We start from the raw sequence: 26216 nt of genomic DNA on the forward strand, positions 1-26216 counted from the left end.
TTGGAATTACTGATGAAGCCAATGGCAAAGCTGCTGCTGTTTAACTAATTTGGAATATAATTCTCGCCCAAAAAAATTAGAAGAGGGATTTGCACATATTTTACAAAATTTAAGGGTAATCGAATAACAATCCATATGGGACGTAATTTTAAATTAACTAGAATGTAGTTGGAATCCAGGTAATCATAATTGAACAAAAAATATAAAGCCTAGAAACTGTGTTTTATGATTCACAAAAGTTCATTTTAATAATCCAGTTATGCAATTGGAATATAATGCAAATGTAACTGCAATTTAACTCTTTTGGAATACAATTCCAATCCAACTAAAATGGTGTTTAGTCATTCATATAATACAAAATCTTATTTCAACAGAAACAGAAGCCATAACAATTCATTTGGAATACAGTTGCAATTTAACTGAAAGGCAGTCGACATCTAGCTAATCGTAATCCAATAAAAAATCCAGCTGTAAACTAATTGGAATTTAAAAAAATGTGATCATATTTTACAAAAGTTCATTTGAATGGACACTTAGAAGAAAAGAATATTTCCATTTGTTTTATAATGGGGTGCAGCCGTGGATTTAACGAATTTTTCCCACGAGATAAATTGGAAAGCTGTTCGATTGACAGGGGTGATTTAGAACCGTTCGCATTTGCAGAGATTCGTTCTGCCTGAGAGGTATTTATTCCTCCCTGTCTCGATATGCACTTGCTCTGTTCGAATGAACGGGGAAAATAACGCGCACAGAAACTATTACGATATTATGCATACGAGATATGGAATTATGTATTTAGTTGTAACAAACAGGGTGTAAATAAATTCATTTAAAATTAATGTAGGTCTTGCATGTAAAAAAATTTATCCGTCCCGTTCCCTGCATATTTATGACATGACAATTCAAAAGGGGAAGGAGTTAGGAGTCTTGTCTATAAGGTCTTTTGAATAACAGGATGATATTCAACACCTCTCTGAACTGAATGATTTCATACTGTATTACAGTTTTTTATTACATGTGTCAAATTGTGAATTAGAAATTTTACCTGACATCAGGATGGGCGTCCAGCATGGCCCTCATCAGCGTGGTGCCCGACCTGGGGACTCCCCCAATGAAGATGAGCGGCATCTGCCGGTTGTACTCGTACATTTTCCTGTCGCTACCGACGACGTACTTCTCCTCGGCCACCATTCTGGCCTGGTCGTCCTGCCTGTTGAGCGCCACGAATGAGCTGACCAGGAAGTAGAGCCCCAGCACCGCACAGAACAAGCCCAGGACCTTCTTGAGGCCGCCGCGGAAAGGGCGCGTTAGCTGCATCTCCGCGTCGAGTTCACCTCATCATGGTGAAAAGGAAAGGCTTAGAGTCCTCCAGTAGGATATCTGAAACAAAATAATAAGTTAGGAATCTCTTCTAGACTTGGTAGGCCATGACCACGGCGTTTAAAAAGATATGTCAATCATTTAGGGAATTTTCATTCATTCAATGTACAGGGCGATTGAGTCATAATGTTAATTGTTACTAATTTCAACCACGTATTCGGAAGGCCCAATAAAGACAGAAAATTAGCAGACTTAGAGCATTCGAAAATCCAAGCGAAACAGCTGATTTTTTTACCTGGTCGTCTATAATTTTGCAATTGGTTTCAAAACCAAAGTGCAGTGGATCCTAAAACTTTAATAACAAAACTATGGACGAATGAGTGAGTGTTTTTTTAGGCGTAGTGTCATTTTAAATTTTTTATGTGCTATCAAGCAGGTAGATGTTACAATCAACCAGTCGACAAGAATACTCTTTCTATTATTCCTAATAAGATTGCACAGTTTTTGAAACTAGAACACCCTGAAACATATACAAGCCATTCATTTCGAAGAACATCGGCAACGTTACTGGCTAATACAGGAGTTGATGTATTAGCAATCAAGAGACGTGGTGGGTGGAAATCAGCCCCAATCGCAGAAAGTTATGTGGCTGACAGTTTAAGTAACAAAAATAAAATAGCCAACAGGATTCTTTACAATGACACTTCAATTCCAGGTTCTAGTAGTACGTCGCATCATGGGGTTTCAATGGATCAGTCAGATAATATTGAGCCTCCGGTGACTAAAATGGAGCGGTCAAATCATTTTGAGAAAAATGTGACAATTAGTAGACGCGAGGGGAATAATTATCCAGATTTTATAAGTGTTACTAAATGTAATAACTGTACAATTACTATAAATATTCGATCATAATAATTAATAAAATGTAATGTTCATCAAATATTTCTATTTATTTGTTCATAAAATATGCATTTATAACTGGAAATCGCTTTTTTCCCTAGGGAGGTAAGTTACCTCACTTACCTCCCGCTGTCCATAGCAACTTCCACTTCTACGGTGAAATCCACTCACCTCCTTAAAAACAATGTATTAATAGTCTTTTTACTTAGTGGGAGCAGATAAAATATCTTATTTAGTCATATCTCTAGCTAAAAAGCTTTATTGTAGCTCACTACAGATTAAAAACGTATTAAAAGCTAGGTTAATGACCGAATGTTACGGTAGGTCCAGATTCACTCTCGATAAAAGTCAGTGGTCAGGAGCGATCCGAAAAGGAGTTTAAATAATGATGAAAATGTTTTTTTAGCGTAAATATGCATTTTATTTTTTTTTAAATCGCGTATTTGTATTCTACTAATTTTTCCTTATCTTTCCTTATAATTAACGACATTATGGCTGAATCACCCTGTATAATGGGTACTGTCCTGGTGTTCTGGTGCCAGTAAAGACACTACTAATATATATCTGGGAAGGGAATGGGAAGAACAGAAACCAAAGTATTGGAATGATGGAAAAGCTCGTAGCATTTTTGGTTTCCATGGTAAGAATGTCTTGAAAAACAATTATTAGACACATCGGAGTAGTTTTAATGCCGTTTGATTGAAGTAAATTTGAGCAAAGATTGTAGTAGGAAAACTGATATATCGTTTGGTTTGAGTTCAATAGATGGCGTTAGAATCATTTATGTCATTTACGGAGAGAACGTCATTTGAGAAAGTACAGAAATGGTTTTTTAGTTTCAAAGAGGGCCATTTTGATATAAACGATTCTTTAGGCTTTACTTCATGGCGATCAAGCCGAGAATTGGCCAGGGAATGGACTATGACCTATGACCTGTTGACCACTATACGAATTTGCATTACATGGGAAAATGTAAAAAATTAGTATAGAAGTCGCATCTTTTCAGTGAAAACAACGTATTAACATTTTGCCTTTTAGTTAATTATCCATTGCTTATATCGTTAAGTCATTCTGACTTTAATTAAAAGGGTTATTACTGGCCTTGGCAACGAGAAACTTCAGTCAAAGTTTACTATCTATTTAACATGTGTTTTAGCAAAGCAAAGCAAACGATTACGGATACAATAATTAACTGGAACATTATCAATAGTAAAGATGAATTGAAGTTTCAATCGGCATCTTAAAGAAGCTTCTGAAAAAACACCTTCCCAATAAGGTGAACTACATATATTTTAAAATAATCTATCTGTCTAAATCGTAACTACATGCAACCACGATACAACGAACAACTCCAAAAGAATAATAAAATCTTAGCAAGATTAGGGAAAAGCCAGACGTCCATAGTATTTTGTAAATGGAACTGAAGATGAGATAAAACTATAATCTACCCTGCGAGCGACAGGATTATCTGCACCGAACAAATCCCCGGACTGAATTCCCAGACAGTAATTACATCTAATTAGTGATTGACACGGAAAACAAATCATCTCCTACGGCGGTATGGGGTTTCGTGGGCAACACGGAGTTTAAAGCGCGCTTACATAATCTCGCACTAATGAAATTAGTTTTAAAGTGCCATTTGCTAATTGATATATGGAGCTAATTAATATGAATGATTCGCCGTCGCCCCTAAACCCGCACCGGGAGGCGTAAGTTTTGTCAGTGACGATCTGCTGTAGCTTCTCAAAACGTAGCACAAAGTTATCAGAATACAGAATATTACAAAAAAATAAATAAAGCCCTTCATTTTAAAAAGTTTTAAAAAGTAGGTGCCTCTTTTTCATGATACCAAGGTGTCCAACTTATAACCTTAAAAATGTTTTTCTTCAAACGCGACAACTTATGTGACGTTACTCAATAATATTAATAGACCAGGCAAATTAGACAATAAATCAGAAAATTCTTTCTGATGAACCGATCGAGTTACGGTTTTCGGTATTGTCTTCGGAAAAATATCAGGAAAAAAAGTCTATCTATTACACTTTGGGGCTGGATCGAAACTGCATTGCGAGTGCATAAAGTGCATCTTGGAGTGCAATTTTTCCGAATTTTCTAAAAATGGTAAAAAAGTTGTAGAAAGTTGTGTGCACAGGTTTTCGGGGTTGGAGAATCTGACCCTGAAAAATATGCCCAACGGCTCTGGGTCCCCCCAGGGTACAAGGGCGGGGGGGGGCTTCTGTAAAACATCGAATAGCTGAGTAATTGCCCTGGGGTGGACTTTCTGGAAAACATCGAAAGGCACATCTTTACATTGTAACACACGTAAATTTACAGAGATTAGACAAGAAGGGCAAGAAAAACTAACAGGAAATTAATGAGTCGAAAAGAATCCCCTTTATTCTGAGAACCAATTGTCTTTATATTTGCAAGGCAATTAGTGAGACAACTACTATCATATGTTTATCTAACACTTTCACTATCAATCACAATTTTCATCATCAGTACTGCCATCACTGTCTCCATCACTATCATCTATTACATTTTCGACTATTTCAGGATTGGAACAGTTGGTTCCAAAACAATTTGTACATGCAATTGTGCATGTAATTCCATGCTTCCTGCACCCACAAGATCTGCATTGTCGATAATCGGATTTTGTCGCCTAATTGTTATGCATTATCCGCAGTCGCACGGGCCCAAGAGATTCTTTTGAAAATCCATGATCCATGAAATATTCTTCGGTTTTAAGGAATATTTCTTTGATTTAACGAAATGTGTCTCTTGGGAACGGATTGTCCAGGATTTCTCCAATTCTACGACAATTTTTCTCAGTGATAGACAAGCTAAGATTAATGGATATTTTCCAGTGTCAGATTCGGAATCCCCGACCCCGAAAACCCCCGAGTAGAAATTTAGAAGGCAATTACTCAGCTATTCGATGTTTTACAGAAGGCCCCCCGCTTGCCCCCGTGGGGGGGGCCAGGGCCGTTGGGCATATTTTTCAGGGTCAGATTCGAAATCTCCGACCCCGAGAACCAGATTTCTACAACTTTTAGTCAATTTTTACCATTTTTAGAAAATTCGGAAAAATTGATGCACTCCAAGATGCACTTTATGCACTCGCAATGCAGTTTCGATCCAGCCCCAAAGTGTAATAGATAGACTTTTTTCCTGATATTTTTCAGAAGACAATGCCGAAAACCGCAACTCGATCGGTTCATCAGAAAAAAATTTCCGTATTCTGACTGATTTTGGTCTAACTTGCCTGGACTATAAGTGTCATTTATATGCCTAGGAGTATAAGTACTGTTATTTTTTTATTATTCGATTAAGTTTTTTGTTTTAATTATTATTTTTTATTTTATTTATTATTTAGTTTTAATTACACTTTATGTCTATTTGAACATATTTTCTTGTACTTTATTGAACCTTCTAATTTTTCTACGATATATAGCTGCCTTTTACAGCCTATTTAGTTAAAAAGTTACATCTTTAACTTTATTTTGACAGATTGATTTAATTCATTTAACGATTTTGCCTTTTTGTACTATAAACTTATTCTATATCTAAATTTTATCCATCATTTTCTCATATTTAGTATTCCACATCCCTGTTGTCAGTTTTTTCTACTTTTACTTTTCTTTCACGTGAATATGTCAAAATTCCAAAATTATGTTATGTTTTATATTTATTTAACGTTTCAACTGAAAATATCATAACAGTACTTATACTGCTAGTATTAACATATTATAGTACTATGAATTCAATTTTAATATTGAACATTTATTTTTTATATATTTATTATTTATTATTAATATTTATAGTAAAAGTACAATTGCGAATATTTGCATCATTTAAGAATCCTCAATTCCTATACTTATGATAATATTTTTTAGTCACTGTCAACCGACGCGACGCCATATTTTAAATATTTGTTTTGATAGATGCAAGTAACATATCTGTGGTAACGATAAGGAAAGGTTAAGTTAAAGATTCAATATTACAATTAGACCGATCAAAGTAACTCATTTAGAGGAAAAAAAAAGAAAATTGTTACCTGGACTTTCATAAATGGAAATAGTAAAGGGGCTTATAATAAATGAAAAAAAAAATAAATGCATAGCAGGGGCGGCGGAGGGTTGATTTGAAAATTTATGAAAAATTGTGTAATTGGGATTTCTGGTGAAAGTTGACGTCAAACAAAAAAAGTATCTAATACAAAAGTTGTAGATCATGCAAAAATCTACAACTTTTGTAGAGGTAACTNAGTGCTGAGAAAGCGCGACTGGTGTGCGAGAGAGAAAGGAGAATAAAAGGACATGCTATCTCTCTCGCTCCGCGAGCTGGATTGGTCGGTGCGTGCTCCCCTCCATGCCAATGACCGTCCTGCACCTAAGCCCCGACCAATCAGCTCGCGGAGCGAGAGAGATAGCATGTCCTTTTATTCTCCTTTCTCTCTCGCACACCAGTCGCGCTTTCTCAGCACTGAAGGCTGCCTCTAGGAGTATATGCTCGAAGGTGTTAACTTAGCAGTAAAGTAGATTTAATGCTTTAATAGACTCGGCTGCGCCTTGTCTATTAAATACCAGTCGTGGCATTAAATCTTAGACATTACTGCCTAGTTAAACAGAATAACTATTATTATAAAGTACGTTGTTTTTTTTTGAGATATTCAGTCCTATACCGGTATTTCATTGTAGCTTTCATACTACTTTTTCTTGCACGTGCTTCTAGTCCAATATATTACCATTTAATCAAGTGCCTATACCTTTTAGTTTTTTAACTCTTGTATAGTTTACGAAATATTGCAAGTTTGATCTGTGATATTGATCCAAACTAAGCAAACATGTTTATGAATGGTACCGATTCGAATATGTTTTCGCACAAAATCTAACGAATTACAGAAGACTAAAACCACGAATTTTCTAACGTATTTGTTCCTCTCCCATTAAAAGAGAAATAAATATTTTCGCTCAAATATGTCTGTAGTTAACGGACTAAACTACTTTTTTCTGTAACTCCCTGTAGAGGTCTTCAAACAAGGGATCTCTATGATAATACTGTTAAAATAATGTAACTGTTACAGCAACTTTTCACGATTCCTAACAGACTTGTTTATTTCTTGGATCTCCTTTTTGCTATATCATCTGAACTCAGCGTTCCAGTCGCTTGCAAACGACAGGAAAAAAATCTTTTATAATTCTATATTCTCCTTCAAGTTTAAATCCTCTACGATTTTCACATTTCTCCGCTAACGGAAATTGCGTGGCACGCCAAGAGCTCTTACGTATCTTTCAATTGCCGAGAGTTCTATTAAAGAAATAAGTTCGATTAAGTTAAAGTGAGAATGAACCCGTGAGCGCCTCCGGATGTATTAAGGTGGTCCTTTATTTTTTATATAACCTTCATTACCGTCTTTTCTTTTAAAATGATTAATATAAAATCTAATCCATCATTTTTGCTTCATGACTCTGTTCAGTATCCAACTTTAGTATTTTTACAAACACGTACCTATTTATTTCGTAAATCACGTTTTCTACCATTGAAGTACACCGCAATATCCCCGGTACGTTTTGGCGGTATTCCGTGGAAATAATCTGTAAACTTGGGGCATTTATCTTTCATGGCCTAATTTAAAGCTACGGGGCCATGAGGCGAAAGGAATTACATCCAAGGAGTAGACGGCAGGATGTAATTAAGGACTAACAAACCGCCCGAAGAGGCTAAGAACTTGTTGTGATGGCGTGGGAGTCAATTAGGGTCTTGCGAAGTTGTACGTATTTACATTTGCAAATTAATTATGTCCTGCACTGATTTTTCAGCAGTGATATCTCTAAATAATAACGGCAATGAGAGTACGTAACACGAAAAGAACAGTAAAGAAAATATAAACTCAGTGTTATTATAAATATACTGGGTGTTGGAAAAACATGGTATCTCGTAATAAAAATGTTATTTTTCCAAAATTTCATAGCTTGAAGTGTCAAATTATAATCAATCTCATTACTTTCAAACGTATTTCAAATAGTAAAAAAATAGTGAAGAAAACAAATTGAGTAGATTCGTAGCAGGAAATAATTAACATATAGTAAAAAAGCAGTTTAGATTTCCAGAGGGTAGTGCAACGCAAGACGCAACTGCTGAATTGGGCTCAAAAATCCAAAAAACTTTAGATAAAGCGCAACCAACCACATGTGTATGAGTTGATCCAGCAGAAGTTTTTGACGCGGCGAGTTATCCAGATTTATTTTAAATGCACCTCAAAGAATGGGAATTAGAGGACTACAACACAAGTTATTAACTATTACTTGAGTGATCGAGAAGAATGTATTATAGAGGGCACGAAAATGAGCAACTTTTATTAAGAAACTGATGCACTGAAAAAAAAAGTATTTGGATCAAATGAGCAGATAGTTTTAAATGGAATTTATTCTATTCAAATATATATCAAACTATGTGCAATATTTGCTGTAATTTATAATTTTTCTTAGAATTTATATTATTTGTAAATATATATGGGGCGTTCCACGCCAAATCGGACGGTTCGAAAAATTTAAATTTTCGATTTCCTTAATTTTTTGATATTTTTAGTACCCCTCAAAAAAGCTTTTCTGGTAAATTGTGAGAATTTTTTGATTACTTGTTCAAAAGATATAAAATTTTCAAAAAAAACGCTCTTTTTTGGTTTTTTGATCATAACTTTCTTAATAATTGTCCAAATTAAAGCTTTTTTTTATAAAAATCTTTGTTTCTAGATGGCCTTTACAAATAAAAATACAAAAAAAATATTCAAAATATTTTTGATTAAGATTTTTTAGTTTGAAATTTTAAAGTGTGTTTTTGAAAGTGAGTGTATCTTTCGATTTTTGTGAAAATTTTTTATTTCAAACTACTATTCTTTTAACATCTTTTAGGACCGGTCCGGTCGTGGGCCCTTCATAATTACTTTTTTTTTTGATTTTTGANTAAATCACGTTTTCTACCATTGAAGTACACCGCAATATCCCCGGTACGTTTTGGCGGTATTCCGTGGAAATAATCTGTAAACTTGGGGCATTTATCTTTCATGGCCTAATTTAAAGCTACGGGGCCATGAGGCGAAAGGAATTACATCCAAGGAGTAGACGGCAGGATGTAATTAAGGACTAACAAACCGCCCGAAGAGGCTAAGAACTTGTTGTGATGGCGTGGGAGTCAATTAGGGTCTTGCGAAGTTGTACGTATTTACATTTGCAAATTAATTATGTCCTGCACTGATTTTTCAGCAGTGATATCTCTAAATAATAACGACAATGAGAGTACGTAACACGAAAATAATAGTAAAGAAAATATAAACTCAGTGTTATTATAAATATACTGGGTGTTGGAAAAACATGGTATCTCGTAATAAAAATGTTATTTTTCCAAAATTTCATAGCTTGAAGTGTCAAATTATAATCAATCACATTACTTTCAAACGTATTTCAAATAGTAAAAAAATAGTGAAGAAAACAAATTGAGTAGATTCGTAGCAGGAAATAATTAACATATAGTAAAAAAGCAGTTTAGATTTCCAGAGGGTAGTGCAACGCAAGACGCAACTGCTGAATTGGGCTCAAAAATCCAAAAAACTTTAGATAAAGCGCAACCAACCACATGTGTATGAGTTGATCCAGCAGAAGTTTTTGACGCGGCGAGTTATCCAGATTTATTTTAAATGCACCTCAAAGAATGGGAATTAGAGGACTACAACACAAGTTATTAACTATTACTTGAGTGATCGAGAAGAATGTATTATAGAGGGCACGAAAATGAGCAACTTTTATTAAGAAACTGATGCACTGAAAAAAAAAGTATTTGGATCAAATGAGCAGATAGTTTTAAATGGAATTTATTCTATTCAAATATATATCAAACTATGTGCAATATTTGCTGTAATTTATAATTTTTCTTAGAATTTATATTATTTGTATATATATAATTCAAATGTTTTATAGTTTGAGAATTTATTATCTTGGACTTTAGCTACAATATCTCTTACAGTTCATCATAAACTGCAAATATATTTGTTTCAAAACTACCAGTTCCTCCAAGTATATTTAAAATTTAGTATTAATGTAGGAATTATTCAAGACAAATGTAGCATATTATAATCAAACTTATGTTTTCTTGAAAGAAAATTGTAGCAGGTCACAGAATGGCGTAGGTGGGAAGTAGTACTATAGATGGAGCCACTTATACGCTCTGGGTATGCACATCTACTTGTGAGTAGCGACACTAAATCAGCTGAATCGTTGTAAAGACATAATGATGAGGACCATCAATATGTCCCAAACTGTGGTTGGTTAAACTTACAAACGATCCTAGCTGTTGTACTAAGTGTTGTGAGTTTGAAACAAAATATTTTTTATTACTGAGAAATATTTATATGGACTTTTTTGTTTTGAAAATGTATGACACAAAATGTATACCGAACGGCTATTGTCGATGCAGTAGATCTTCAACAGCCTATTTTTGCTGCAGCTAATAAAATTCGACAAATGCCGGGAGTATTTGCAGTATGCGGACTAAATTTTGACCGTCGCCGTCGTTTGGAGGCATGTTTATAGGAAATAATTAACAATTTTTGTAGAGCATATCGTCTATTGGGTAAATATTTCGTTTATTTGCTTAATTTTTGTGTTACCTTTAAACGAGATTTGAATAAATTTCAGCATTTTCGAATACAAAATTTAAATCGTCAATACCGTCATTAGCGCTTTCCCACATCAGTTGCTTAATAAAAGCAGTTATATAGTTTGTAAAACATATAGTTTGTACTAGATCAAAAATAAATTTATTTAAGTATTCTAAAATTGTTTAAACAACAATTACTTTCAAAATATGTCGAAAATTAGTAATATAATGAGTTAATTTCACATTTGTTTATATTTTAAACAATAAATAATATTAATTATACTTAACTAATTGACCAATCGATCTGTTTTTTTTTAAGAAGCATATTTCCAATAATTTTTAAAACCTGCTTTAAAAAATTTGATTTGATTGAATATTCACAAAGTTATTCTAATTGTTGTATAAATAGAAAAATTCGACCAATGTTTAAACAAGCGCCAGAGCTCTCCTAATTGACGGATTCGAATTTTTCAAAAAGCGTTTGAAAGCTTGAGAGCCCTTCTATATGCGAGTAAATTTTCAAGTATCTAAGAGATTTGGTTTTTGTGTGCAAAATTTTGAAAATTTGCAAATTTCTTTTCAAAATCTGGATTGCAAAATTATTATGCAAAATCTGTCGAACCGATATTGATGAAATTTGGTGTGGTGATTCTACATAACATGAAGTTTTCTTGAGCCAAGTATGAAGGTCCTATATCCAATTTAAAGACCCCAAAAAAATTCCCTAAAAAGTTATGTTTTTTAACCCCATTTTTGGCAATTTTTTCGATTTTTACAATAATAATTATGATTTATTCGATTTGTAACTAGTCATATTTGAAAAAAATTTAATTATAAATATTTTTTGCTCTTCCATTTTCGCCTAAAATCAACTCTTGAAAAGATACTTAATTAAATAGGCAGAAAAATATGATATTTTTCGAATTTTTTTAACATATTGCGCCGCCAAAAGTTAAGCCCACGTCTTTTTTATGCGCATAGAAAAAAATTTTCATTTCTAGTGATATTTGGAAGCCAAAAAGCCAAAAATCTCCATGGATACACGATTAACCCAAACTAAAACAGATATCGTCTAGTCTATGGGATGATAGACAGAATTATATTCTATTATGAATTAATAAAACGGTGGATAAAGAAGCTTTACCTGGCTCTAAAAATATTTAACATTTTGTCAAATGAATATAAAACAATTAATTCATCAAACAGTACAAACATTCAACAAAACATTATACAGTTTTTATTATTGTTAATTTGCAATATTTAACCTAGTGAGTGACAACAGTGATAACGTTAAGCATTCCACTGAATCTTAAGTAATGAAAGGACCTAATCTCGTGCACTACGTCCTCGACTGCCGCGGTCAACTCCCGCTCGAGGGGCCGCTCGCAGTAGGTCCTGATTAACATCCCCGAGGACCCGGTTCAAGCTTCCTTTGTGATAGGTCGCTTGCCTCGCATCAGGCGAGAGTTTTCACTTGTTATCTGCCGCTTGCACAAGACCCCAGATATCCTCTGTGAACTACCCCCCTCGAGGTCATAGATACAGTAAGTGTTCAACGTAGCAACAAATTTTTCTGCAAAATATAGTTTACCAGATGAGGCCTGCTTGTTTGGCGAAAGCTTTATCTAATCTAATTATGAATTTTTCTTTATATTTATTTTATAGTCAATTCTCATACCTCGCCGCTGGACAAGCTAGAGTGACCTGAAACAACGGAGTGTGTTTATTGCAGAGCATGCACACTTGGAAACTGCAGTATGCATTATCGCCGAATCTCATAATTTAGAGAAGGTTATTAAAAAACAAATGTTCTGCAGTTTATCTACATTGATATCAAAAAAATATGATAACGCATCGCCGGATCGCCACACGAAAGTAATCCGATGTACTAAGTTATTTTCCAGTCTTTTTAAAAATGTAACAAATGGTAACACTAACAGTGTGCGGATACAACTTATTACGCTAATTCCGAGTGAGCCGGTTTACTAATTATGACTCGTCTATTTATTTGATAGAAAAAAGAATATCAGATTCGTATGCGTAACACGTTCTACCTATATTCTGTATAAAGAAAATTTCTTACTACCTGATCCAATGCTTTTTATTGAGAAAATAAAGGAATTACAATTTATAAAGTGTAGGTGTACCTTCTAAACGAAAAATAAATTCCTCTCGTCTCGCAAAAAATATCTGTTAGCGATTCTCGCTCCACCGTAATCATAAAGTATATTTGTCATTTCGAAGCGTTTTATACTGGCAACGTTTTAAATTTGAAAATATAACAGTGTTCCCGCTCGTCTCTCGAATGACTTTCTCGTCAAGAAATGTATGTACCTAATATACTGCATGTCTCTCCAAAAACTACTTTATTTTCACAATACGAGTATAATACAAATCAAATAAGGACATACACTTATTTATAAATAAAATTTTAAGGGGATAGAAGAACTGTGACCTTACACAAGTCAACCATATTGTAAAGTAGTAGATTATTCTATGTTTTGTTAACTGTTTCTTTGTGTATTGTAGATTGGCACTTAAGCGACTAGCCTCTATTACTGGTAACGGCAAAGTAAGTTTGTGAATTATTCTCGAATTATTTATCCATTTGTTTTTGTTTTTAATTAATGCCAGAAATTTGAATATTTTACATAATGTGCAAAACCATACTTATCGTATCAACTTCGACGTCACCTGTTACGTGGGTGTTGTACAATAATAAAAACGTAATAAATATTGACAGTTGGTAGAAGGAAGCACAAAAACAAGCGCTTAGGTGGGGAATTCTGGGAGGAAGCCAAAATAGTTGAAGTGAGAACAGTGTGGAGATGGGAGTAAGATGATTGGCGGGCAGTGTGGTAAAATAGTGAAAAATGAAAGTGTTTAACCCGTATTAATTAGCAGGTAATATTCTCTAAGTACTTTGTTGTTAGTTGTTCTACGTAATCTTATGATTGTGATGATTATAGATGTTTAATGATAACAATTCTTCTCTGTACGTTTAGCCTCGATTGCTTTATGCTCAAGGGCATACATTTTTCGAAGGTAAACTTGTTACAATTATTATTAACGATTGCTCATTATTTATTACAAGTTAAAATTATATATATTGTAGTGACTGCCCAGATATTGCAATAACAACTCCTTTGTTTCACATTTAACTTGTTTTGTCCTGATCACATTGTTCAAAAAACAAATAATAAAGCATTTCTTGTGCTCACTTTATGTCATACGCATATAAGAGCCTTGTTGAATTTACTAACATTTTCGCCCGTGAGGAATGAATCTGTAAAAAGAATAATTAAATACAAAAAAAGAATTGTTAAAACAGATCTTCCGAAATCTCAACTCATAGCTGGATTGCCTCCCGTATGGGACTCCAGTATCTTCCGGCCCTGCCGGCTAACTAACACCAAACATCTTCAGTTTTACTTGGAAGTGTGTATGTCTAATTCCAGTGAGGTGACATTTAGTGAGAAATTAAATAAGTCAGGTCTTATTTATCATTAGCAAAGGATCTTAATTTATGCCTTTTGTTAGCGGTTGTTTTGTATTTATATTTGGGAAGTTAGAGCAACGATCGTGGGTTTCTCTGCCATGCTCTTTCCCCACAGGAGCTCTAGGTGAGCCTGGCACTCTTATTTTATGTTAAATGGTTGTTAATGTTTTTGTTGTTAATTTTATTTGTCACATGTTTGATTTGAAGACTGTTGTACGTAAATAATAAAGTTAAGTGTATTTACTCTGCTTTTGTTTTATAACATTACACCATACTTCCCCTCTTTAAAGTTAGTAGCCAGCGCCTTCAGGTCAAATAGAAAATAGATACATACAACGTAGGTATTCCTTATGACGATCACATATTTCTGGCCACAACTACGTTTAGTTTTTATTTCGATCGAACCCGGGGTTGTTATACTTCAATAAGTTCTTACCGCACATTTCGTAGAGAAATAAATTATCATATATTCTCGCTATAACTTGTCGTCCGCTAAGTAATAAACCTGAAGGAGGCGGGAAATTTAAATAAACGTTTCGATACACAACTTAGTCAATAGAAATGGATTACATTCAACTTGTGTTTATTTGTGTAATTCAATTTGGAATAATAAAGTAAAATGGGAAATTTTCAAATGAAGTATGTTTTTAAAAATCTTTTTTTATTTATAAAGTAAGTTTCAATATAAGAAGTAAAAAATACAGCAGTATATAAACAATGAAATATTTAACTTTGCATCACAGCGCATATAATAGTCTTATGCATTTTGATAAATTATGACATTTTTAATATATTTTTTCATTTCAAAATTAACATTTCAATAATTTCAGTATATTTTTTAGAATATTTTTTGTTGCAATAACCTCGTATCACAGTAAATACTACATATAGCAAATTGTATTATACTATCACAAAAGCAATCTCGTTTAAACCTTTGTCTTATAAGGAACATTTGTATTCACAGAAGTGCATTATAGTAGTACGCTACTTATGGATGTAACTAAATCATATTTAAACTTTTCCACGCGAATCACTTCGTGATCATAGTTTGTAGATAATTTAAAATACGTTCTTTGTAAAAAGAACAGTGCATGCTTTGTGCCTTATACTCTTATGTAGATTCCTCGAACGGTGTGCGTTTTCCTGCTTTTGCAACTTTCTGTTTTAATTTTCAAGTACTCATATGTACTTTCTTTAGGTCACAATTTTTCATCCATTTATTTTATAGGTTAAAGAAACCAGCTGTGCGACCAATATACATGACAAGGACTGCCAACTTACAATTAACAAATTTTCTGTTTCAACTCGTGGAATTTGTGTATGCATATTAGGTAAAAAATAATAATCTACTTACTTTCTAGCCATAAAGAATATTTTTAATTGCATGAAGAACCTGATCCTCTTTAATTTATTTATGAAAATTTGTAAATTTAAGTCTATCAATACAGTACGTCGTCATTGCCCCAATTTATTATTATTTTGAGGAATTCTAATAAAACACAGTAAAATAAATGTAATTATTGATTCCATTTTATAAGCATTTTTTGTATTTACGAAAAAGTTAGATTAATGTAAAAAATTTCTGTGTACGTTATACATATAATTCGTGCGTTAAATTTTAAATTAAAGTTCTATTTCTTTTATTTCTATGTTGCTCCTATTTTCACCATTTTCTCATAATGAAATAAGGTTGTCAATATGACCGGAATGATTTCAACTTTTTGGATATGAAATCCAGGTTACTAGACGCATAAACCTCCTGCCCTGCGGATATTTAACGAAACATCGTTTAGAGTTTAGACATACTACTAATAGATTGAAACGGATTTAATGAAGTCAGAAATTGCTTGAACTGATTTATTGATTGACTTGCGTATCTAGGTTGCTTATATATTAACTATTGATTTAACATATGCTGTTATAGAGGGAAATACAAATGAGGAATTTCCAGGAGTTGTATTTGAAATTCTGTATGTATTATATCGCACAACTGTTCTCCGTTCGACATGCTTCTATTCCAGGATCTTGTTGGGTGTAACACCGTGTTATTTTGATTACAGTAACTGAATTTAACGCCACAAAAGCAGCTGTAATACGCACATTAACAAATAATTGATATGTTTCGAAATATCTATATTGAATGAGAGACAGACTGTATACTAACATCGGTGTAGATTCTATAAAAAGACACATATAATATTTTCCCGAAGTCATTTTTATCCGTTGAAAAGCAGGCATCTGTATCGATTGACGACAGTGAAATAAAATGTGAATAACTTTTACAACTTCCCGTCATATACTGAAATGTCTCTTTTTATGGTCCATTCCACCAAAGATAAATTCAAGAAAATACAATTACTCTTCCTTTAAATTCGATGTTATTTATTCTGGCAATATAATCAAGCCCAGAGAAAACGAGTTATTGAGATAAGATTCAATTGAGTCAGTGTATCCAATTAACAGTCTTAAACATTAGCTTGTACTGTTGACAATATAATTCTACTAAACCATTCGTTCATTGAAATGTATTCTTTCAAATAAAACCCATTTTATCCACAGCTGATTTTTTTGCCTCGTTCTGGTTAACGCTTTATAAATAAAGGTTCTGCCGCTGTATTTTCCCTTAAACCTTTTTATTTAACAGACTTTCGTTTGCAAAGTGGACCTCACAAAAAGACCTACAGCAGGAAGGACGTCGCCCGTACAAAAACACAATGCGGGAAATTATCGCGCACGTGGAAAAAGCGCGAACGGGTGGCGAACAGTTGTCGGCGGGGCTTTTCACCACCACGTTTTTGTGTGCAATGATAGAGAGAGCCGTGCTTCTCAATAAACGAACCCTCCCGTGTCACAAAAAAGGCGCCTACAAACAGATCTGCGGTTCCTGTGATACGTGTAAAATCCGACGAGCTGTAAAATGGACAGAAATTTAATTTTATTTAGTTTCAGTAAAAACATGATAGCACAATTTTCGCTTTTGAGCAGTTGGATAATGGAATGTAGAGAATTCTTAAGATCATATGCACCTCTGGTAAAAATGCTTGACTACATTAGCAACATTGCTCTAATTGTCCAATAAAAAATAAATGGTTCTATTTAAGACCACGCGCTTGATGTAGCCTGAAAACGTTGATCTTCTTGATCTTGATCATATCCACAGGTTCTAGGACTTCTATAGGATATGTATAAATGAAAGCGTAAACTCCTTCACTTCAAGTTTTATGCGCCACGCACAATTCCAGTCATCAAGGGATTTTCCTATTCCTTCCTTCTATAAGAAGTCGTTATGTACTTTTAGAACTTCTATCACGTCTATTACAACATGATTACATTCTGCACATCATTGATGTAATTATTGTATCACAATATTCGCTAGTAGTCAAAGTTGTCACTGTTACACTTTTGCATCACACTCTTATCTCATACATTGATGTTGAGTCATTTAACCAAATTATTTATAAAACAAACAGGATCTAGGCTCTATGATCTTCCTCGGTCTATCAGCTGATATTTGAGGAATTTCAATGAACGAGGTCGGACTATCCTGAAAATTTTCAGGTGATCTTTTTTAATAAATTACTCCAAATATAATCATAACTGTCAGATATTATTAGGATGATGTATAAGTTCGTAGCTTGATTGTCAATTATTTAGCTAATGTTAATATTTAACTGAATAATTTTGGACCTTGCAAATTTGTGCAATAAGTAGTTTACAAAGAAAAATGGCGTATGAAGTAGAAAAAAAACCGGCATTACCAATATACCCGTTTGTTTGAGTTTAATCAAGGGGTTAAAATGTTGGATACCACTAGAACCATGTGTGTCATTTGCTGTAAAAATTCAGAACAAAAATGGTGCTTCAAAGAAGGCCATTTCAGAAGAACTATCCCACTTGCATGAAGATCTTCTAAACCATAATTCATGTACGGGTGCCGATGTTTTGAGCGAGAACAAAAAAAAATCAGCGTGGCAACATTTGTGCCTCTTTGATGGTTCGCTGTTGTGTAGCTCGGCATCGACTGTTTTTGTCCCAGATCCTTACTGGCGACGAAAAATTGTGCCTTTTCGTCAATGACAAGAACAGTAACGGCTTAGCCCTAACAGAAAGGGAACTCCTTGATTAAAAGCTAAAATCAATCTTGCGCACTTTGATGTTTGTGCATCTGGTGAGGCAAAAAAAAACTCTTCTAGTATGAACTGTTGATAGGGGACCGTTAGATGCTCCAGCCGGCGGCGGTGGGTCTCAGCTGGCGGGTCTCAGTCAGAACAGAAGGAGGCCCCGCGAAGTGAATTAGTTTCAACACTGTATATCCTAATTAATCTTTTATGAGAGATTTATTTTTGCACTCAATATTTAGTTAATTAAAAACCAAATTTCATGAAAAATGACTTAATGAGTTAAATTTAAATTATATTAGAGAAAAAGTCAACTCTAAATTGGTTTTATATACTCAGAATAGAGTTAAAAGACATTCAATTTATAGTTAGCAGTAACTATGATTTTAGTAACTCACTCATTTCTGATGCAATAGTTTCACTCAATTGTACTCATACTAATAGAGTGAATATTTCACTCAATCGGGTGGACAGAAACTGATACATTATTGAGTGAAATTTTAGTGAAATTTTTTACAGTGTATACTTACGTATCTGAAACGTACAATATAGGTTACGGCAATCTATTCATCTGATCAGATAACCAATTCATTTAATCGAGACTTAAAATATTGTCACTAAAACAGATCTATGTAGGAACCACTGTGACAGCTTAGCAGTTTATGACTTTAATAAAGTGATATTTAAATTTAAATTTAAAGAGAATATAAACCAGGTCTGAGTAAAAATTACTTGATAATAAATAAATTTAGAGAAAGTCAACTCTTAATTGGTTTTACATACGCAGGATAGGGTCAAAAGTCGCTCACTTGATAGTTAGCAGAAACTCGGATTTGAGTAAAATTCGCTCAATTCTGCTGCAATAGTTTCACTCATAACATTTTAGTTGTACTCATACTAATAGAGTGAAAATTTTACTCAATCGGACAGAAATTGGTACATTATTAAAAAACATAAAACACACCACAGAAATGAGACAACCTCCAAATCCAAAGCCAGAGGCTGTGTGGAACGGAGTTAGACTCCCAAATCCAAAGCCAAAGGCTGTGCGGAAGGGGGTTACACTTGAAAAAACGCGGACAAACACCCATTATCCATCGACATTGCCAGTGCCGACGCCAGGGATCGAACCCGGACCAGAATAGGAAGTCTGGCCGAGACGCTTGCCACCGCATGCTCGACCGACTACGCTACCGTGATTCTATGTATTTTATTTACAAGTTAATGTACTTAGTTTATTAAAGAAGAATATATTTTCAACTCAATAAAAACGCTAACAACTTATACATCAACGCAAGAGGTCCAGTGTTGCAGGAAGAAGTTCTATCCGTCTATCTTAAAAAAATAATTATCTACAAGTTAAGAAAGAGTCGAAAGAATGCATCTTATCACAGAGCACAGTCCCTTTGATATTTGTACTTACTAGTGTAGAATAGTACCCTCCGAAATTTCTAACACACCAATATTTTCACAACTTTTGAAATATAGACACTTTATCCCGCATCACTTCATTTGGGAAACGTTCGAAATTCACAAAATTTATTACCTCGCGGCCGCCAGACAGTGCGCTCGCACTATTAGCAGAACTAACAGAACGCGGAGATAGCTAAACCGTAAATCTTTTATGATACACACTAGTAAATTACTCCCCGAACGTACAACGAACAATATTTTACCACTCCGGGTTTACTCCTGGTCTCCCGCTATCGTGTTCCGGGCCCGAGTGCCCTGTTCCGCGCCGACAGAAAAATCCATTCGGAAAATATTAACGTGGCTGTATTGCCTCTCGGCGGCGTAAATTGCGCGAAATCTCTGTTTGGCACATCCAGAGCTCGTAGAAGAAAGACACAGGTGGCACATGCGGGAGAATATATTGTCGAGAGATTGAGGTGCGTCGATGGGATACGAATAAATGAGTTGTCTCCTAGTGATGCCGGATTGATTAGTGAAAGGCGAAACGTCATTTGAATGAGGGGCGTTCAAATTCAATTTATATTTTAAATTATACATTAAATTATATCCCACGATTGTGTCCTGGAGAGGAAAAACTTTTTTATTTGTAAAATTATAACAAAATGTCATTCTCTATTAAAATACTCGCTAAAAATCAATTGAATTGAAACCGAGACTTCTAGGAGTACATACAATCTTACAGAATTTTTCTGTTCCCTTAGAGATGTATAATATTTAGTTTTTTTATTATGAAAACCTGCTTTTTATTATAATTGGAAACGGTACTGTTTTCTTTATATTTCTTACAGGTTATTGGGATTTTGGTAAACATTCAGAATTGTAAGGTTATAATAATAATTAGTATTTCAGAATAATGTAATAATTAAATTCTCGATCATCATTCAATGGGTTTTTAGTAATTATCACTTGCTAAGCAATTTTTAGCTTAATTACGGGAATCATAATTGTGTATAATATGAAATTCGATAATTTGTTTTAACAGTTACTTTCTTGGATATACTAATAATATATTATAGTAACACTTACCGATATTTGAAAAAATTGTTTACTTGACGTCTTTTTTTTTAGAAAATATTTAACATCCAATACATAAAATCTTGCAAAAATAGAAACGTTTTTTAGAATTTGACGAAAAGGAAGAATTTTTGTAAAGAATATTTAATCAATTAAAAATTAAAACAAAATCCTCTTCATGGGACACATTGTATATCAAAGAAGTACGACAAATGACAAATTTTTACACCATATTATTATTCACTGGAACTAATTCTAACTTCAGTCAACCGTTCAATCTGCAATAACCACTGTGCATGTGATAATTACGAGTGAAATAGAAATTTTTTATTATTGAATTTCTTACAATAGGCTGTGATAGTTTGGGTGGAACCAGAAAGACCATTTAGTGAAAATAGGTTGTGTGATATAAGCTACAATAAATACTCGAAATACGTCTCAAATCAGCATTTTGGACGTCCAAAAATCTGGACCACAGTAGGCATTTTTTCACCCATTTTGGATATTGGAGGCGTTTTTAATATTATCCACTTGCCAGCAGCGTGTCGTTTCCTCCAGGTTAATGCACATCTGTAATTTATAAAAACTATCTTTCGATGCGTTGGCGTCAATGATTAAATAAAATAATATGTAGAAAAACAGCATTATGTAATTTTCTGTTAGTCTGTTATTAATTAATATACAAAATTTGAATGTACCTTTTAGGTCCACAAGAATAATATCTCATGTCTATTTTTCTTAAAGTTAAATGTTCGAATTGAATTAAACTAAATATCCAAGTATACTAAAGACATTAATAATGAACTAAAAAACAACAAGTTATCCCAATAATACTAAGAAAAAAGGTAACATATTTAAATCATTAAGTAATGTTCTAAACTCGGTTGCAACTTTTATATTATACAGGGTGTAAGAAGTTTGACTGCCATTACTTCAGCATGAGATAACTAATCATAGATGAACAAAAAAAGTTGTATATTACATGGGCGTAAGGTTAACAGTTTTCAAATATAGCGAGTATTAATATTGGGGAGTTTCATCACAACGTGACAACAGCGCTTAACCTAATGTTACACAGCTGATACACACCACGTGTGCACGCCGCAGACTTATCCTATGGAATAACAAAAATGTAAACAACTACTTATTATTGGGAAACATTTAGTAAATTTCAAGATTCAATTGTTTCCAGTTTTTAAATACCTAAATAAAATAAAATGTATCTATTTTAGCTCGAATTTTAGTAATTATGAATCTCTTAATATAGAAAGTATTAATCAAATTATGAATTTGAAAAATATGTAATTAAAGTACCCAGATTCACGTCGTCCAAATAATCATATTACGTATTAAAAATAATTTAGGGACTTACCAAAAAGCAATATATTGTAATATTAATACATACCAAATTATATAAAAGTACAAAGCATTTAAAGCAACAATGAAACTTTAAAAATATGAAGTTACAAGTTCTTCCTTTTGACTTATTATTATGAAAATTTACGTGTTCTGTTATTTTTCGGGTTATAACTCAGATGTGGCGAAAGCTTTTGCTGAGTCGCCACTGAAGATGCCGACAGTGAAGAACAGCGAAACGTTTGGAAGCATTAGATGCGAGAATTTACATCTGCCACTACGGAACGTCTCAGAGGACCATCATTGTCTTAGGGGTGGTTCTGTTCGCAGACCAGATCTAACAAAATGCCCTTGATTTGGAATGCGATGGGGCTATTATAAAACGCCTTTTATAATGCAGCATTTTTTCTTAGTAAAATATTGAAATATCTGATGGTAATCTAGAAAAGCGACAAATAGGTATACCTGGTGTCCTAATTAAAAAAATAAAAGTTATGTGTCACTGAAACGTAACATTCAATCGTTTTTTCTTATACAGGGTGTCCCCAAATTAATGCAACAAAATTTAGTCATAGATTCTTAAGACAAATTTAAGGCACCCTCTTTCGGAGATACAGCCCCCTGAAATCCGCCCCTAAGAATAGTCTTTTTTTATATCTCAGAACCTTGTACAAGAATCATGAAACCCTCTTCAGACACTTTTTCCTAGGCCCCCTTGTCTTTGGAACCAAAAAAATTAGGTTGCATATTTGAATTTCTTTAAAATTATTAGTTCCCTAGAAAGCCATTGCATTTAGAAACTTTTTTGTCTCTTAATATGTTTCCGTAAAACGCAATGTTTTGTGAAAAATGGCTAATCACGATATGCATTCGATCATATTTTGACATTTTTCGCGAAAACATTGCGTTTTACGAAAAAAATATAGTGACAAAAAAATTTCTAAATTTAATGGCTTTCTAGCGGACTAACAATTTTTAAGAAATTTAAATATGCAACCAAATTTTGTCGGTTCCAAAGACAAGGTGGCCCAAGAAAAAGCGACTTAATAAGAGATACCCTGCCAAAAAGCGTAGCACTATCAGATTTCACATGTCGTAAAAACCCAGTGTACCAAATTTAGTGATTCTCGTACGACAGGGTCCTGAGATATAAAAAAATACTATTATTGGGGACGGATTTCAGGGGGCTGTAACTTCGAAAGAGGAGGCCACTTGGCAAATATAAAAAATACGGATTCCCTAAATTTGTCTGTGACCAAATTTTGTTGCATTAATTTCGAGACACTCTGTATTTCTCTGAACGCAAGAAAACTTATGGTTTTTACCATTTTTCTCTAGATAGAAAGGCAAATAAAGCAAAGGGAGGGGGGATTAATGTTATGTGAATGGCCCTGTATATATTTTATTTCAGTTTAAAATATATAAAAAATCTTCTTGTGTCATTCTTTATAATCTAAGCTTTCTTTTCAACGACTTTTGGAACTTTCGTAGAATTTTATAGTTCTTAATAAAATTAAGTATGACATTTTCGAGCACATTTACTTATTCTATGCTCTTTAAACCATTCGCTCGAACAACACTACTGCAAATAGTTCTTTCGATAACTAAATTCCCGGATTCCTCGACGAACCGTAATCCCGTTCATCGGATTAACCCGGCTGAATGAGGAAACCCCCTTAAGTTGCATCCCCTAAGTGGCTGCGGCACAGGCAGGGCTTCACGTGACGTCATAAAACCCGAACGATACTCGATCAGTAAATTCCTAGGCGGCCGTTTACTACATTTGCTCCTTACCGCTCGTAAAGGGCCGTACAGCAAATCATCTACGTGTCTAATCGAAAGCCGAATTTACGACGTGGCGGAACTTTACTGCATCCTTCAGATGGGGATTAGGTTTATTGTAAATACCGCGTCGAGAGGATACGCTCTTTCACGCTGTAGGCGGTCCCGACTTTATCTCCTATCCTCTTGTGTTTCGCAATCGTGCCTCGACATAATTCGTCCCGCGGTCTTTCCTTTCAGATGTCGAACGTATACGTTCTTACCCTTTCTAATCCTTATTGATAGATCTTGGGATCCACTCGAACAAATAACCACTTTCTAGAGAGTGGAGACTCGACGCAACGTTTTGGTATGAACCCATCGCACTCAACGTGTGCGGGGAGCTTTAGATACAATAAAAATATGAAAGAATTGTTCTAAGAAGCTTACATGGGTGCCAACTTGTTATTCAGTGGGAAGTACGGAAACAACACAATGGAAAATAATTAAGATTTTAATTACCCACGTACATTCATTATATTTCTCAGAATAATAGAAAATCGTAGTGACCTACTTTCTATACATAAGTCTGTCCCAAGAAAAATATCCGTAACTTGGTTTGGATATTATACACAATTTTGTCACGAACATGCATCAAAGTTTCTGTTAAGAAACAAAGCGAGAAAGGATTGTTCGCGCTGTTTTAAGCACTATTATAACGGTTAATAAATTTATTAAGGTTCGGTTTAATCACTAACGAATAAGCAGGGAAAAGGCCAGAGATAACTTGGAAACAAATTGAGATTAATTTATGTCTAGATTTAACCTAATATATTATTCTGTCGTCCAAAGACATTAGAGCGGTTTAAATTAGGAATTGGGTCTACAATTTGTTCCAATTTAATATAACATATTTTTATAAGTATACAATGGATTTATTTGATGCAATCTTCTAAAGAAGAAATGGAGCACCAGTCAGAAAACCTAAAAAAAATTGAAAAGAGGTACAGATTTTACTAACTAAATTAAATTATGATAAATATAAAAAATACTATTGTTTGTTATACGGGGTGCTTTGGGAAACGATGTCATAGTTTCATCAGGAACTGAAGAAAAAATATAAGTATATTTCTTACTTTAAGAGATAGAGAAATGGTTAAATGAACAAAAATGTGCAGAATTTTATGGCGACCATGGATTCGTTTTTATATTTAGAACATTCCGAAAATATTCGATATATTTCACATGGCTACTTGACTTTTTTTATTAAAATCATAGTTATATTCAATATCTGATTGTGTCAGATGTGTCTGATTGTGTATTGTGTCTGATATATCTTTGGTTATAAATAAAGGCGTGATTAAAACAAAAATATCAGATCATGATTTAATTTTTATTAAGTTGAGTACGAATGTAAAATGTGCACCTAAAGTTATAAAATATCGGGATTATAAAAATTTTAATTATGAATTGTTTATGTTGGATTTGACGTCACTTACATTATTGTATATAATAGAAATTAATAACATTGATGATAAATTGTCCTATTTAAATGATACCTTAAATGTGTTATATAATAAGTACGTTCCTATTAAAACATGTTTACTGCGTAAGCCGCATTCACCGTGGTTAACAGATAATCTAAAACTACTTATGTCAATACGTGATAAAAAATTTAAAAAGTTTAAATCTAGCAAGAATCCCACCTTTTGGGAAGAATACAAAATATGGCGAAATTTCACCAATTTAACAATTAAAAACGAAAAGCGTGCTTATCTTAATTATAAATTTCGAACATCTAATATGAAAGATACTTGGAAGGAACTAAAGCGAATGAATGTAATTAATAAACCAGTTAATAATGTTCCTGATGAGCTAGCTGATCCCGACTCTATCAATAAGTATTTTTTAAGCTCAGTTGAACAAAGTATTAATAGCACTAATAAGGAGAATTGGCTTAATTTTATGAATCGTGTACAAAAAATAATATTTCAATTAGCTTTTCTTTTTCAGGGGTTGATGATAACGTTGTATCTAAAATAATTAATAATATATCAACTAAAGCGGCAGGTGCTGACGATCTCTGTATAACTTTTATTAAATTGTGCTGTCCGTATTTA

General features: G+C 33.7%; 1 protein-coding gene across 3 annotated transcripts in view; it reads right to left on the minus strand.

Annotated features, from left to right (window-relative positions):
• Positions 1-26216, minus strand: part of LOC108904589 (protein-tyrosine sulfotransferase) — a 464159-nt gene that overhangs the window by 88898 nt on the left and 349045 nt on the right. For all 3 annotated transcript variants that reach the window (XM_018707207.1, XM_018707208.1, XM_018707209.1), the window contains one exon: positions 1046-1380. In XM_018707207.1, the coding sequence (XP_018562723.1) occupies positions 1046-1317 (272 nt within the window). In that variant the 5' untranslated portion in view covers positions 1318-1380. The remainder of the gene's footprint in view (positions 1-1045; positions 1381-26216) is intronic.

The sequence above is a fragment of the Anoplophora glabripennis genome, unplaced genomic scaffold (genome assembly GCF_000390285.2).
Source record: "Anoplophora glabripennis isolate ALB-LARVAE unplaced genomic scaffold, Agla_2.0 scaffold131, whole genome shotgun sequence".
NCBI classification, from domain to species: domain Eukaryota; kingdom Metazoa; phylum Arthropoda; class Insecta; order Coleoptera; family Cerambycidae; genus Anoplophora; species Anoplophora glabripennis.